The following is a 16,011-nucleotide window of genomic DNA, read 5'->3' as shown; positions in this document are numbered from 1 at the left end:
AGAAAAATATGTTTACTGTTTATTGTGTCTAAAAAAAAATCTACATTTAATATCAAACGTCTTCTTTCGAGTAATTTATCTGACATTTACAGCAACAGTGTCTCTCTTTTTGGCACAGGAAAATATAACTTTATTAACTGAAGGAAATTAAATCCAATATAAAAATGCAATGACAGGTACATTTAAACTCTAGCAGATAAGCATTGTTTTAACTATCTGAGAAAGTGGTTAGCCATATGCTTGAATTTCAGTCTTGAAACATTTTCTGTTACTGTTTTCTTTAAATCATGGTAAGTGAAGCTCTGCTGGTAAAATGTTTTCTGTCAGGACAAGGCAAATAATAGTCCTAAAATATGTACAGTGCTTAAGCAGGTCATTAGGCCATACTGTGTAGGCTATCTTATATCAACATGTAAATCACTGTAGTAAAATGATTACGGACTTGGGTCTCTAAGGACCCCAGGAATAAACTACTGTAAGAAAACACCATCTTGCAAAATGTTCTCATGATCTCAATCTGACCTTTTGTTAAAATCAAGGGATAAATGTACTGAATAAATACATTTGGTTCAAATATAGTTTTTTTCTGGTTGCACATGAAGCATCTAATATGTTTACAAGGAGCTATAAAAATTGCACAGTGTGACGAAACCTGCCTGCACCTATGATTATCGACTTAAAAGTTACAGAAAGGTATACCTTTGGGATCTGTGAATACACAAGTTAATAGAAATCCAGTTAATGAAAACAGAGAGCAAAATCTATTTATTTTTGCGGGACTTTTTTGTTTGTTTGTTTTTTACAAAAGCAAACATGCCATAATGTTTTATAGCTTTTAATAAACAACACCAGTTTCCCCTTTTTGACTGATATAATTATCTACACCATCATAACATCATCCCAGTCCTTAAGTTATTATGAACCCAGTTAGATTTATATAGTTCTATGTCAAGTTAAAGACAAAAAAACCTGTGATTCTCCATTTTGTTTGTTAATTCCTCTGAGTGGCATTCAGGCGGCTGTCAACCATTTGGGAGATTATATAAATTATTCTACTTTTGGGACTATGCTACTAATGTTTTAAAATGAAAGTCACACAGTTGATCAAGGGCACCATATTTCAAAAAGAAAAACAACATCAAATGTAGCTTGAGGATAAAGATCTTTGACCAAGGTTGTCTCTACTTACCCACACTATTAAACATGTTCATAGCCAGGGAATGGGAATTCATTTTGGAGGAGCACCTAAGAGGTCCTGGTGTACAGTTGCAGAACATTGGCACATCTCATATTCCTCTAATAAAACTGAATGTAAGGCCTTTTCCGTAAAGTTCAAGTGGTATTACACATTGCCTTATAAGCACTAGAAGAACATTTGCCAACCAGGCTGAGATAAGACCTATAATAAGTCCCACTCAGATAGATATGCCAATGCACTGCAACTGTATACCAGCAACACATGGAGGCTTCTCCAAAATTAATTTGCATTCGTACTAAGAACATGTTTAATGGTGTGGCTAAGTAGTGACAAACTCTCACTATAAAATAAAATAAATATTTCCCAAGATTCAAACTATACCTGAGTTAATGATTTATTGGTTAAAATCCATGCTTAAAAATATGTTCATTGAGTAGCATCTATTTTAGTGCATACTTTAGACATTACACTTTTTATGAGCTAAAATAAAGCTATTGACAGTGCTTATTTAGAACATATTGCACAATATTAACAACATAAAATTGCATTATCTTTAAAATTGACATATTTTCTATGAGGGGTTTACTTTTCTTGTTTTTGAGTCATGTAAATGATACTACATTTTACAGTATTATAAATATCTGAAATGTGGACAAGCTATGACACTCAATACCAATGACATTTCAGTACATCTTTCCAAATGGAAAGAGGTAATGGGTTTAAAAAGGGAAGTCAAAGCAACAACTCCTGTAATAGATTATTTACGTTTTCAAAATGGCTTTAATTTGATCGTTTTGTATCATTCAACAAGGATGACATAGAACATACAATGTCCCATGCAATAAAGGAACTTGAAGCTGCTTTATTTGCCTATTTATTTATTTATTTGTATTTTCAATCTTACTATACTTCTATAAAATTATTTTCCGGCTTGACTGATTAATTTATATTTAGTTTTCCTTTTCCTGTATTGGAACTATTTTCTCATTTAAGCAAGATAAAATCTGGTACACAAAAAGCTGAGTAAACATAATATGTCACAAGAGGGGTCTTAAATGACAAGGATGCTTGACCAAATCGAGAGGCAGACTGCCGCTGACCAAGCTGTTTAAGCCTGTATAAAAGCAACTACTTCAGTCTCGTCGGAGAACTGAAAGGCATCCTCAACAGGTCAGTGCTTGTTTGTTTATTAAACTGAATTAACTTTTACTCAAATTTATCGTACCCTTTCTTCCATTTTTTCAGTTTAGCACTGGTAAAGGAAAGGAAATATCAAATGCTACTGATTTACTGATCAAATAGATTAAATCTTTGATTAAGAGTTGAAATGAAACAGTTGAAATGTTGTGTATGGATTACTGAATGTTTGAAAACCGTAAAAAATTATGCAACCAAGCAAGACTGCTTAACTAAAATTCTGTGTGATGTGACTGCTGTAGGTGATAGCAGCACAAATATGTTGACTTTGTGTTTTCTTCCATCTATATTTTCCTTTAAATGCATCTTCAGATAACAACAGATCAGAGCCACTCAGTCGGGATAAAGTGAGGTGAGATGTGTGTTAAATAACACAACTCCCAAATGGTTATAATAATGTTCATTAAAAAATATTTCCAAATTATGTAAAACTATATCACAATTAAACATGTCCCAACTCATTCATATTCCTTCTCCTTTTGTCAGTTACCACTAAAGTGCCAAAATGAGCACAGACGCAGAGATGGAGCAGTATGGCCATGCGGCCATTTATCTCCGCAAGCCAGAAAGGGAGAGGATTGAGGCCCAGACTGCTCCATTTGATGCCAAGTCGGCTTACTTTGTGACTGATCCTGAGGAGATGTATGTCAAGGGCAAACTTGTCAAGAAGGAGGGTGGTAAAGCCACTGTTGAGACACTTAAAGGAAAGGTAAGTGAATATTCATAAAAGATTCTAACTTCAACAATTATAACCCTTCAACTTTCTCAGGAAAACAGATAAGATTAACGTTATATATTAAATAATGTACTTATCAATTTTTTTATTGTTTTTTTTTTTTATGTAGACAGTCACTGTAAAAGAGGATGACATCCACCCCATGAATCCCCCAAAGTTTGATAAAATTGAGGACATGGCCATGATGACCCACCTCAATGAGCCTGCCGTGCTGTTTAACCTCAAAGAGCGTTTTGCATCATGGATGATCTATGTAAGTGTTTAACAAACATTTAATAATGGTGTTTTCTGATCTCTACTTTTCAGTACTGGAGAGAACTCATTACAATGATAAAGATGTTCAGTATGGACACAATGACATTTGTGAACTTACTCTGCTTTCCAGACTTATTCCGGCCTCTTCTGTGTCGTCGTGAATCCCTACAAGTGGCTTCCTGTGTATGATGCTCAGGTTGTCGTGGCATACAGGGGCAAAAAGAGGATTGAGGCTCCACCCCACATCTTTTCCATCTCTGATAATGCCTATCAGTTCATGCTCACTGGTATGTCTTATTTTAGGGGATATACTAAGTGTATATATATATATATATATATATATATATATATATATATATATATATATGTATTTGATCATTTGTGGTTTTAAATTAACAATTAATTTAAGTATTTGTTCTTTTCAGATCGTGAGAACCAGTCTATCCTCATCACGTAAGTAATATACCAATAAATGAATGTCACATATGAAAAAACACAATAAAACTCAATTCAACTCTTTCTTTAACCAGCGGAGAATCTGGTGCAGGAAAGACTGTCAACACTAAGCGTGTCATCCAGTACTTCGCAATAATTGCAATGACTGGATCCAAGAAGGCAGAGCCTACACCTGGCAAGATGCAGGTATAACTGCTTTTATTTGGAAAAAGTAAGTAAAGTTTTTACAATATACCAACAAAGGTGTAACATAATTTTTCTAGGGTTCCCTGGAAGATCAAATCATTGCAGCTAACCCACTGCTGGAGGCATATGGTAATGCCAAGACTGTGAGGAATGACAACTCCTCTCGCTTTGTAAGTGTTGGAACAGAAAAAAATAACAGGTTTTAAAGCAAACTGTCAAAATAACTGTTAATTTAAATCTGATATGTTTAGGGTAAATTTATCAGAATTCATTTTGCAACCACTGGCAAGCTGGCTTCAGCTGATATTGAAACATGTAAGTTATTTTTATTTTTTTTATTTATTTATTTATTTATTTTTTACATTTTATTCACTGTTGCTGTCTGATGTTATGAAATCTGCATGCTTTTGTCTGACACTGAATTTTTGGTCTTAGATCTGCTGGAGAAGTCCCGTGTCACCTTCCAGTTGTCTGCTGAGAGGAGCTACCATATCTTCTATCAGCTGATGACAGGCCACAAGCCTGAGCTCCTGGGTAGGTACTGACAGCTATTTGTACCATGAAGCTGAATTTAGTTTCATAACATTTATTTATGCATTTCTTCTGGTCTTTCAGAGGCTCTTCTGATCACCACAAATCCCTTTGACTATCCAATGATCAGTCAGGGTGAAGTGACTGTCAAAAGCATTAATGATGTGGAGGAGTTCATTGCAACAGATGTAAAGACTCAGTTCACTGCAAATATGTATATATATATATATATATATATATATATATATATATATATATATATATATATATATAGAGAGAGAGAGAGAGAGAGAGAGAGAGAGAGAGAGAGAGAGAGAGAGAGAGAGAGCGAGAGAGAGAGAGAGAGAGAGAGAGAGAGAGAACAAAAATATCACAATGTTAATTAATACCTTTTATGTGCAATTCAGACTGCAATTGACATCTTGGGCTTCACTGCTGAGGAAAAGGTGGGAATCTACAAGCTGACTGGTGCTGTGATGCATCATGGCAACATGAAATTCAAGCAGAAGCAGCGTGAGGAGCAGGCTGAACCTGATGGCACTGAGGGTAAATGAGAAAAATCTACTAAATCTGTTGATTCACAGAAGATTAGAGTCTAACTTGGGCTAACTAAATATTTTCCAGTTGACCAAAAGCATTAAATTTCTATTTATCAATCAGTGGCTGATAAAATCGCCTACCTCATGGGTCTGAACTCAGCTGACATGCTGAAGGCGCTGTGCTACCCAAGAGTTAAAGTTGGCAATGAGATGGTGACTAAAGGTCAGACCGTCCAACAGGTAAGTGAGTAAAAGTTTTAAAATATTTGCATTTTGACATATGAACATATACTATTATCTATCTATTCATTTATTTATTTTTGAGAAAAACAAATTAAAATTCTCTTATTCCAGGTCAACAATGCTGTCTCGGCTCTGTGCAAATCCGTATATGAGAAAATGTTCTTGTGGATGGTTATCCGTATCAATGAGATGCTGGACACAAAGCAGCCCAGACAGTTCTTCATTGGAGTGCTGGATATCGCTGGGTTTGAGATCTTTGATGTAAGCGCCTAAGGAATATTTGAGTATTTTTGAAGAAAAACACTCTTTTGCTATGAAATTAAATACCTTTGTACTATTACAGTTCAACAGCTTGGAGCAACTCTGCATCAACTTCACCAATGAGAAACTGCAACAGTTTTTCAACCATCACATGTTTGTCCTGGAGCAAGAGGAGTACAAGAAAGAAGGCATTGAATGGGAGTTCATTGACTTTGGTATGGACTTGGCTGCCTGCATTGAGCTTATTGAGAAGGTAAACAGCTGCTCAGGAAGAAATGTACATGCTACCTCCATAAAATATTAATATATTATGTAACATATGTTGCATATGTTATCTCTGTTGAAATTTTAATATGACATGTGCCATTTTCTCAGCCAATGGGCATCTTCTCCATCCTTGAAGAGGAGTGCATGTTTCCCAAGGCCTCTGACACAACGTTCAAGAACAAGCTGCACGATCAGCATCTTGGCAAGACCAAATGTTTTGAGAAGCCAAAGCCTGCAAAGGGCAAGGCTGAGGCACACTTCGCTCTGGTTCACTATGCTGGTACAGTGGACTACAATATCACTGGCTGGCTGGACAAGAACAAGGACCCGCTGAATGACTCAGTTGTGCAGCTCTACCAGAAGTCTTCAAACAAACTGTTGGCCCTCCTATATGCAGCCCATGCTGGAGCTGATGGTAAGAAACAAAAGTGCTCACAAACTCCTGTGTCCAGTACAGATAGTATGTATCTGTCTAATAACTATAATGTGCATACTGTAGACTAATATGTATACTGTGAAAAATATTCATTAAATTCCAATAATGAAATTTACTATTTATGAAAACAGAGGCTGCTGGGGGTGGCAAAAAAGGTGGTAAGAAGAAGGGTGGTTCCTTTCAGACTGTGTCTGCTCTTTTCAGAGTATGTATAGATTTGTATTGCAGGAAAAATAATTTTTTACTCATATTTAAATATTATTAACCTATTATCTAATGATGTTGATCTACAGGAGAATCTGGCCAAGCTGATGACCAACTTAAGAAGCACTCATCCTCACTTTGTCCGTTGCCTGATTCCCAATGAGTCAAAGACCCCAGGTAAAACCCCCACAGTCCTACTGACTGCTCAACACATTACACAGTGACATAAATAAAGTTTTGAAACATTATCAATTTCTGACTCTCAGGTCTTATGGAGAACGCCCTGGTCATCCACCAGCTGAGGTGTAACGGTGTACTGGAGGGCATCAGAATCTGCAGAAAGGGTTTCCCCAGCAGAATCCTCTATGGTGACTTCAAGCAGAGGTGTCAATTTGAGTTTAAGAGTGGCAAATTAATTTTATCTTATTGAAAACACTTTTGTGAAGAACATCATACCAAAAGATGAAATGCCTATGAGTAAAATGATGATTCTCTCTTGAAGATACAAAGTGTTGAATGCCAGCGTCATCCCTGAGGGACAGTTCATTGACAACAAGAAAGCTTCAGAGAAGCTGCTTGGCTCCATTAATGTGGATCACACACAGTACAAGTTTGGGCACACAAAGGTACACCTCATTATTTTAATGAGCGTAAATAGAGTGTCCATTTGCACAGCACTTATTGTTATTATTTTATTATTTTTCCATAACAAAATAGGTGTTCTTCAAAGCTGGTCTGCTGGGCACTCTTGAGGAGATGAGAGATGAGAAACTGGCTGAGCTGGTGACCATGACTCAGGCTCTCTGCAGAGGATACGTCATGAGGAAAGAGTTTGTGAAGATGATGGAGAGGAGGTAACATTGTCATACTAAATTCTATTGTATTCTCTTTTGTATTGCTTTCCTCATATTAAGATCCTACGACACTAAAAGTTACTATACTAACAGTAACACTCTCATGTTTGGTTTTTAGAGAATCTATCTTCTCCATCCAGTACAACATCCGTTCTTTCATGAATGTCAAGAACTGGCCATGGCTGAAACTGTACTTCAAGATCAAGCCTCTTCTGAAGAGTGCTGAGACTGAGAAGGAGTTGCAGAACATGAAGGAGAACTATGATAAGATGAAGACAGACCTGGCTGCTGCTCTGGCTAAGAAGAAGGAACTGGAAGAGAAGATGGTCGGCCTGCTGCAGGAGAAGAATGATCTGCAACTTCAAGTGTCTGCAGTAAGTAATAAACAAAAGAACAAATATATAATGCCTATAATCTCTTGTATGCATGTTAGCTGATTCTGACCGTGTATGTGGCACAACAGAGTGTAGATTTTTTTAAATGAATAATGAGCAACTGCCAAGACACACGACATGACAACATGTAACACAGTAAGGGGAATTGTTGAAAAGAATATATCAATGGGCCAATAGGCTCGACTATAGGAGCACAGGGGTGTGTTCAAATGAGACACAGAGACAAGAATGTAACTCAAAAGAACCAGCCAACTTTAGTGACATAAACCATAAGGTTGACAAGCACAGGTTAAAGACACTTTACAACGGTAGAAAGGAAACTTACAAAAATTAAAAGAAAAGTAAAACACAAACTACTAAAGCAATGACTTGGCCAAGTGTTATTTTTGGTTTTCAATGTTCGGGTTTCAATGCTCGGGTGCACCCTAGTAACCTGACTCCTTAACTCTTATAGAAACAGATTACACAAATCCAATGTACATTCAAATGAAAATCTCACACTCTTTTCACATGTGGAGAATGCTCTACACAACAGCTCATTATTTAAAGTCCCAAATAAAAAATGTCCAAGGGGTAAAGTCCAAAAAATTCCCAGGGTGTGAAAGAAAATAGGGATGAGAGAATGTCAGTCAGTGGTCTTATGTATAACCAGCTGTGCGTGAAAGTGTGAGTGATACAGTCCTACCACACCGCAAGGTGCAGCAGATCATCAAGTGGAAAAGAAGCGAATCTCAGTCTCTCTAAGTCCAGGTGGGAAGGCTCGCCATCAATTTCACCGGAGGAATCCACCTCAGGAACAATTCAGCATACAAAAAAAACCTGACCTGTCAACAGACAGGGTCAGAAGAGCAATTCAAATATTAATTATGCTGTTCTAGCTATAATTCACAACTTAGGATTTTGTTTAAATCACATTCAACATAAATTTGCAATAAAAATACTCAATTTTGCAAAAATAAAACATCTCTCTTACATAAACTATGCATTAAACCAAGTAAAGTCAGTGCATATGCATATATGTCGCATATGCGACAATTATTAATCAAACAATTGAGATTAATTCAGTTTCTCAACAATAAAATGTGAAACAGACGTGAACTAACTGAGACATACAACATGTGCTCACCGATCTCAGCGCATCACGGCCGAAGACAATGGCATAGTGTCTCTCGGTCGGAAAATGCAGGGCTCTAAATAACGTAACAGGACATGTTTTCTCTTTAATAACCGTAATACGACATGAAGGAAAAATAAACATAAGTTGCGCTTCAAGTGTTACCTTACTTATGGAAGCAGATTGAGATGAACTTCCAGGCAGTTGATAGCAACCAGAGCTAACAAAGGCTAACAGTTTAGCTCCACGCGGTACTTTTTAAAGTCACCAGAAAAATGCAGCATTTGCCTGCTTACTCACTGTGGCTACTTTTAACATGAAAGGTAGCTGATAACCAGTGAACTTATGTGCAACACAGTTGGTTGCAACTTATATCTAATACTTTTTTTCCAGCTCAAAAGCTTCAGTCTCTCTTTTCTCCTGCCAGCACGCGACTACCTCCACACATAGCAGCAAACACAGAGCACGTAGGTGGGACATACAGCGGCAGACTGCTCTCCCATTGGTCAAAACATACTGGGACCTGTGCATTTCGATTGGTTGGGCAGGCTGTCCATCTCTCCTCATATCAGTCCTTAAAGTGGTACCCCCATTTTATGTGGGTTACAAACACTAAATTATACATTGTTTTCTGTTCCATGTATTATAGGAAGTTGACAATCTCTCTGATGCTGAAGAAAGGTGTGAGGGGCTCATTAAGAGCAAGATCCAGCTTGAGGCCAAACTCAAAGAGACAAGTGAGAGACTGGAGGATGAAGAGGAAATCAATGCTGAGCTGACTGCCAAGAAGAGGAAGCTGGAGGATGAATGCTCTGAGCTAAAGAAGGACATTGATGACTTGGAGCTCACCTTGGCCAAAGTGGAGAAGGAGAAACATGCCACAGAAAACAAGGTTCAATTTATCTATATCTGAGAGGAAAAATGACTCTAAATGAAAATATATTAATTCTTTCCTGAGATATAGTTGTTAAGTTATATTTAAATACATCCTTTGTACAATTCTTAGGTGAAAAACCTGACAGAGGAGATGGCATCTCAGGATGAGGCCATTGCCAAGTTAACAAAGGAGAAGAAAGCCTTACAAGAGGCCCATCAGCAAACACTGGATGATCTCCAGGCAGAGGAGGACAAAGTCAACACTCTGACCAAGGCCAAGACAAAGCTGGAACAGCAAGTTGATGATGTAAGAAAATTATAATCATATTGCTTTTTAATGGAAAGAGTATTGAATCATTGTCTTTCCAACCACTTGAATCAACTGACATGACTTTATAGCTTGAGGGTTCACTGGAGCAAGAGAAGAAGCTCCGCATGGACCTTGAGAGAGCCAAGAGGAAGCTGGAGGGAGATCTGAAACTGGCCCAGGAATCCATAATGGATCTGGAGAATGACAAGCAGCAGTCTGATGAGAAAATCAAGAAGTAGGGCATTTTTCCGTTATTACTAGCAAAGTTTGTTTGTTAGATCGTCCACTCCATAAATGTAGACTACAAAAAGTCACCTGCAGCTAAATGTAGTGCTGTAAGATCTGACATGTTTATGCCCTACTTTGTCCACAAATCTCTAATGCCGAACAATAATGTCATCACTCAATGACTTCATTTCTTAACTATGTTTCTGTGAGTAGCAGCGAAATGGTAAGCTTTCTTTACTTCAAAGCTTTCTTTACATGTTCAAATCTATAATACTGAATTTGTTCTTCTTGTCCTGTTACAGGAAGGACTTTGAAATCAGCCAGCTTCTCAGCAAAATTGAGGATGAACAAACCCTTGGTGCTCAACTCCAGAAGAAGATCAAAGAACTGCAGGTAACACTGTTATAACTCAATAATATATTCACTGAATTTAAAGCATGTTCAATGGGTAATGTCCTTTTCATATTGTCATTGCACTAGGCTCGTATTGAGGAGCTGGAAGAGGAGATTGAGGCTGAGAGGGCAGCTCGGGCTAAGGTAGAGAAGCAGAGAGCAGACCTCTCCAGGGAGCTTGAAGAGATCAGTGAGAGGCTCGAGGAAGCTGGTGGAGCAACAGCTGCTCAGATTGAGATGAACAAGAAGCGAGAGGCTGAGTTCCAGAAACTGCGTCGTGATCTTGAGGAATCAACTCTGCAGCATGAAGCTACTGCAGCAGCTCTCCGTAAGAAGCAGGCTGACACTGTTGCAGAGCTCGGAGAGCAGATCGACAACCTCCAGCGTGTCAAACAGAAGCTGGAGAAAGAGAAGAGCGAGTACAAGATGGAGATTGATGACCTCTCCAGCAACATGGAGGCTGTTGCGAAAGCAAAGGTGTGGGGTTTTTGTAGAGTACAAATTTTGTTTGAGCATTTAAAAGCAGGTATTCATGAACTGTTAACATGAATAAACCAAAATTATTTTAGTTACAGTTACTTATTCTAAATTTAAAGTAATTTTCAAACTATTGTCAACAGTTATATATTTATGTGTTTATATATGTAATTAATTGCAGTACATCTCTTTTATAAATAACATATGCTAATCTTCACAGGGCAACTTGGAGAAAATGTGCAGGACTCTTGAGGATCAACTAAGTGAACTCAAAGCCAAAAATGATGAGAATGTTCGTCAGCTGAATGACATTAATGCCCAGAAGGCGAGACTTCAAACAGAGAATGGTAAGTGATGTATAACAAAGAAACAGTCTTTTGGTGGCGTTATCAGTTTTGCACATTCACACATAGGTGACCAAAAGCAACAAACAATCAGTGGGGGAAATTAAATAACCTGAGCTTAGTACATGTGTGTTAATTACAGGTGAGTATTCTAGGCAGCTTGAGGAGAAAGAAGCTCTTGTTTCTCAGCTCACAAGGGGCAAGCAGGCCTTCACTCAGCAGACTGAGGAACTGAAGAGACACGTTGAGGAGGAAGTGAAGGTCTGAACTATTTCCTGTCTTCTTTTTTGTCATAGCACTTACTAATTTAAACACATAAGTTTTAAATCAGCTGGGCTGTCCTCTAATTTGGTTCCTAGTTGTTACCATTTAAATATCTCATCCTCTCAGCATTGACTTAAACATTAAAGTTGTCCATCTGACATTGATTGTGTATTCAACAGGCCAAGAATGCTCTTGCTCATGCTGTTCAGTCAGCACGTCATGACTGTGATCTGCTCAGAGAGCAGTTTGAGGAGGAGCAGGAGGCCAAGGCTGAGCTGCAGCGAGGAATGTCCAAGGCCAACAGTGAGGTGGCTCAGTGGCGATCCAAATATGAGACTGATGCTATCCAGCGAACTGAGGAGCTGGAGGAGGCCAAGTAAGTCATGATACTTTCATTGTCCTAATTGGGTTTCACAGTTTTTTCATTAAACAACTACAAAATTATTTAAACGATAGGAAAAAGCTTGCCCAGCGCCTGCAGGAGGCTGAGGAATCCATTGAGGCTGTGAACTCCAAGTGTGCCTCACTGGAAAAGACCAAGCAGAGGCTGCAGGGTGAGGTGGAGGACCTCATGATTGATGTGGAGAGAGCTAATGCTCTGGCTGCCAACCTTGACAAGAAGCAGAGGAACTTTGATAAAGTAAAGTTTAAACATAACATATCATCAAAATAAACATACAGGTATAATAACAACCAACTAATTAACCTATATTAACATAGGTCCTGGCAGAATGGAAGCAGAAGTATGAGGAGAACCAGGCAGAGCTGGAAGGAGCCCAAAAGGAGGCTCGTTCTCTCAGCACTGAGTTGTTCAAGATGAAGAACTCATATGAAGAGGCTCTGGATCATCTTGAGACCATGAAGAGAGAGAACAAGAACCTGCAGCGTATGTCAATAAATAAAATTATATCTTATGAGGGTTATCCTCTGACCTTTATAAATGTACTTTATAGAACCCATGTAAATGTTATCTGTTTGAAAACTGTATTTCGGAAGATTCTGTGAGATTTTGAATCTAACTCTAATTGCTGTGTGGTCTGAAATTTAAGAACAAATATTACTTTCAAAGTGCTGTTTTATTCTTATTCATTTTTTATTCTTATGCTGTAGAGGAGATCTCAGATCTGACTGAGCAGATTGGTGAAACAGGAAAGACCATCCATGAGCTGGAAAAGGCCAAGAAGACTGTTGAGACTGAGAAGTCTGAAATTCAGACAGCTCTGGAGGAAGCTGAGGTATTTTATAGAAATTGACTTTGAAAGAAAGCAAAGGAAAACATGTTTTATCAACTTTATGTTGAAATGATTTTTTAACATAGCTGTTTAAATCATTTAAAGGGAACTCTGGAGCACGAGGAGGCCAAGATCCTTCGTATTCAGCTTGAGCTAAACCAGGTGAAAGGTGAGATTGACAGGAAGCTGGCAGAGAAGGACGAGGAGATGGAGCAGATCAAGAGGAACAGCCAGAGGGTGATTGACTCCATGCAGAGCACTCTTGATGCTGAGGTCAGGAGCAGGAATGATGCCCTGAGAGTCAAGAAGAAGATGGAGGGAGACCTGAATGAGATGGAGATTCAGCTGAGCCATGCCAATAGACAGGCTGCTGAGGCCCAGAAACAACTGAGGAATGTCCAAGGACAGCTCAAGGTGAGTTGGTAGATGATTTGTTAAAAAATAAAATGGTTATTTATTTATTTATTTAATCAGGATGCCCAACTGCACCTGGATGATGCTCTCAGAGGACAGGAAGACATGAAGGAGCAGGTCGCCATGGTGGAGCGCAGAAATGGTCTCATGGTAGCTGAAATCGAAGAGTTGAGAGTCGCTCTGGAGCAGACAGAGAGAGGACGCAAAGTAGCTGAGCAGGAGTTGGTTGATGCTAGTGAGCGTGTTGGACTGCTTCACTCTCAGGTTGGTATTCATTACTTTACAAGAACTTTGAGATATAAGAGAGTGAGAATCACATCATTAAAACTGTTCTCTTTCATTCAGAACACCAGTCTTTTGAACACCAAGAAGAAGCTGGAGGCTGACTTTGTCCAGGTTCAGGGTGAGGTGGATGATGCAGTTCAGGAAGCAAGAAATGCTGAGGAGAAGGCCAAAAAGGCTATCACTGATGTAAGTTATTACTTTACAAGCCTTCTTTTCTTTTCAAAATTCTTGTTCATGCTTGATCAATAATGCCAACACCACCCATACTTTCAGGCTGCCATGATGGCTGAGGAGCTGAAGAAGGAGCAGGACACCAGTGCTCACCTGGAGAGGATGAAGAAGAACCTGGAGGTCACAGTCAAGGACCTGCAGCACCGTCTGGATGAGGCAGAGAACCTCGCCCTGAAGGGTGGCAAGAAGCAGCTCCAGAAACTGGAGTCCAGGGTATGTACTCTATATAAAGTCCAGCTATTATTAAGTGTAACACTTTGATTCTCTCATAAGAACTCATTTTTCTCTCTACTCTAACATTTATTTTTAACATGGCATTTAAGGTCCGTGAATTGGAAGGTGAAGTTGAAGCTGAGCAAAGACGTGGAGCTGATGCTGTTAAAGGAGTCCGCAAATATGAGAGGAGAGTGAAGGAGCTCACTTACCAGGTGATTACACATTTATATAAATATTCACCTTATTCAAGTCCCTAAACTCTTTCTTCTCTTGCCAGCAGTAACAGTTTTTTATCTATACAGACTGAGGAGGACAAGAAGAATGTGGTGAGACTTCAGGATCTGGTGGACAAACTGCAGCTCAAAGTCAAGGCTTACAAGAGACAGGCTGAGGACGCTGTGAGTAAAATAGTTTTTGATTTTACATATGGGAAGCACAACTTCATGAGAAATGACACAGGCAGAAATTATCAAACACATAAAGAAAGAGAGATGCAAAAGGGACCAACATCTCATGAGAATTTCATGTCAATAGCACTTTTAGAAATATATTTACTTTGAAAATGGGTGACAAGTTCAAAGCTTATTTTACCTGCTGTATGATCAGATATTTTTTAAACAATGCAACATACTGTAACACTGAACAGGAGGAACAGGCCAACACCCACATGTCCAGACTGCGAAAGGTCCAGCATGAGATGGAGGAAGCTCAGGAGCGTGCTGACATTGCTGAATCTCAGGTCAACAAACTGAGAGCCAAGAGCCGTGATGCTGGAAAGGTAATTCATTTAATTTGATTTTACACAAAATGTACCTTTGTTTACTGGTTTTGTTCTTTATAGTATCCCAAAGTATTAATTTACTAGTATATAGACCTTTAATTTAAGGTGTAGACAATAGTGCAACACCACATGGGACCAGAGTTTTTAATATGTGTTGAATAATTATGTTTTCCATCATTTTTTCCAGGGTGAAAAGGCTGAATAAGAGACATCTTTTGGAATCTTTTGACAGTGTTCATAAAATATGAACTACCTGTTGAACTGACAGCTGATAATGTATTAATTCAATAAAATCTTAAATTATGATTTAATGATATTTATTCAGCATCATTTACTGTCTATTCTATGAAAGTCACATTTCGATACGCAATGTCTGACACAGTAGCTTCCTCAGAATAATTATGAATTAGGACATTGTCCTGGTTAATTAGGACAGCCCTTTTGCTGAGTGTTTCCAAAAGCTTTTTGCATTAGAGATAGCTGGGTTAACATTTGTCAACATTTACTTCCATAGCCATTAAAAAGGCTTTCGGTGTTAATACATAGTATGAATTAAATATTTTATTTGTATGTGATGAATGCTCATAGTAAATATATACACAGACATTATCATATAATGACCATGGTGTAGTATGAATGGTAATAAAGGAGGTCCTCCTTAGGAATATTGTAAAACTTATAAAATAGAGTTAAAAGTCCAAACTTTATGCTGTCCTTCGTTTTTTCCAGACCCGTCCCATCGGCCGTATTAGAGTAATTGTCGGGCCAATTATGGCTCCTAGGCCTGACCCTCAAGTCTTTAGTTAGTTCTTATTGTAGACTCTATAGTATTCACACTCAAATTAAGCTGATGATGCCTTATTTTGGCTTCTTACTTCCACACTATTTTCAGTTATAAAAATATTTCTTCATACAGACTAGTGTGTGTTGATAATAAGATGTCCAAATGCGTCTTGTAACCAAACTTTAATGGGTACATTTAACAACAAATGCCAAAAAGCCATCATATGTTTTCGTCTGGATAGTTTTTCCCACACTTGCATTGCTCTGGGATGGTATCCAGCTCAGTTAAAAAAGGCAAGGCAATA

The 16,011-nt window shown here is 38.3% G+C and overlaps 1 protein-coding gene and 1 long non-coding RNA gene across 2 annotated transcripts; one reads left to right on the top strand and one right to left on the bottom strand.

Annotated features, from left to right (window-relative positions):
* Positions 1 to 2,345: 2,345 nt before the first annotated feature.
* Positions 2,346 to 15,228, top strand: LOC146671848 (myosin heavy chain, fast skeletal muscle-like). Its single transcript, XM_085404229.1, has 41 exons — positions 2,346 to 2,368; positions 2,708 to 2,747; positions 2,882 to 3,104; positions 3,241 to 3,384; positions 3,517 to 3,673; positions 3,812 to 3,839; positions 3,917 to 4,028; positions 4,106 to 4,198; positions 4,280 to 4,343; positions 4,464 to 4,562; positions 4,644 to 4,747; positions 4,967 to 5,105; positions 5,220 to 5,338; positions 5,453 to 5,602; positions 5,685 to 5,855; positions 5,978 to 6,284; positions 6,437 to 6,510; positions 6,599 to 6,686; positions 6,776 to 6,893; positions 7,012 to 7,135; positions 7,227 to 7,363; positions 7,482 to 7,737; positions 9,522 to 9,764; positions 9,879 to 10,055; positions 10,148 to 10,293; positions 10,589 to 10,679; positions 10,767 to 11,156; positions 11,377 to 11,503; positions 11,643 to 11,761; positions 11,944 to 12,140; positions 12,221 to 12,404; positions 12,485 to 12,650; positions 12,875 to 12,999; positions 13,102 to 13,410; positions 13,471 to 13,674; positions 13,756 to 13,881; positions 13,969 to 14,139; positions 14,250 to 14,354; positions 14,445 to 14,540; positions 14,789 to 14,920; positions 15,111 to 15,228. Exons 3-41 carry the CDS (start codon positions 2,901 to 2,903, stop codon positions 15,126 to 15,128), a joined length of 5,814 nt encoding a protein of 1,937 aa, XP_085260355.1. The 5' UTR covers positions 2,346 to 2,368; positions 2,708 to 2,747; positions 2,882 to 2,900; the 3' UTR covers positions 15,129 to 15,228.
* LOC146671849 (uncharacterized) lies at positions 7,990 to 9,403 on the bottom strand. Its single transcript, XR_014911508.1, has 3 exons — positions 9,038 to 9,403; positions 8,885 to 8,948; positions 7,990 to 8,582 (listed from the first exon to the last, which is right to left on the bottom strand). It is a non-coding gene; the product is annotated as an uncharacterized LOC146671849 (long non-coding RNA).
* Positions 15,229 to 16,011: the final 783 nt, after the last annotated feature.

This window comes from Rhamphochromis longiceps, linkage group LG4, assembly GCF_057381845.1.
Source record: "Rhamphochromis longiceps isolate RC_006_pf linkage group LG4, R_longiceps_female_GT1.1, whole genome shotgun sequence".
NCBI classification, from domain to species: domain Eukaryota; kingdom Metazoa; phylum Chordata; class Actinopteri; order Cichliformes; family Cichlidae; genus Rhamphochromis; species Rhamphochromis longiceps.
Note: the sequence above shows the minus strand (reverse complement) of the source record. Positions and strands in the feature narration are given on the sequence as shown.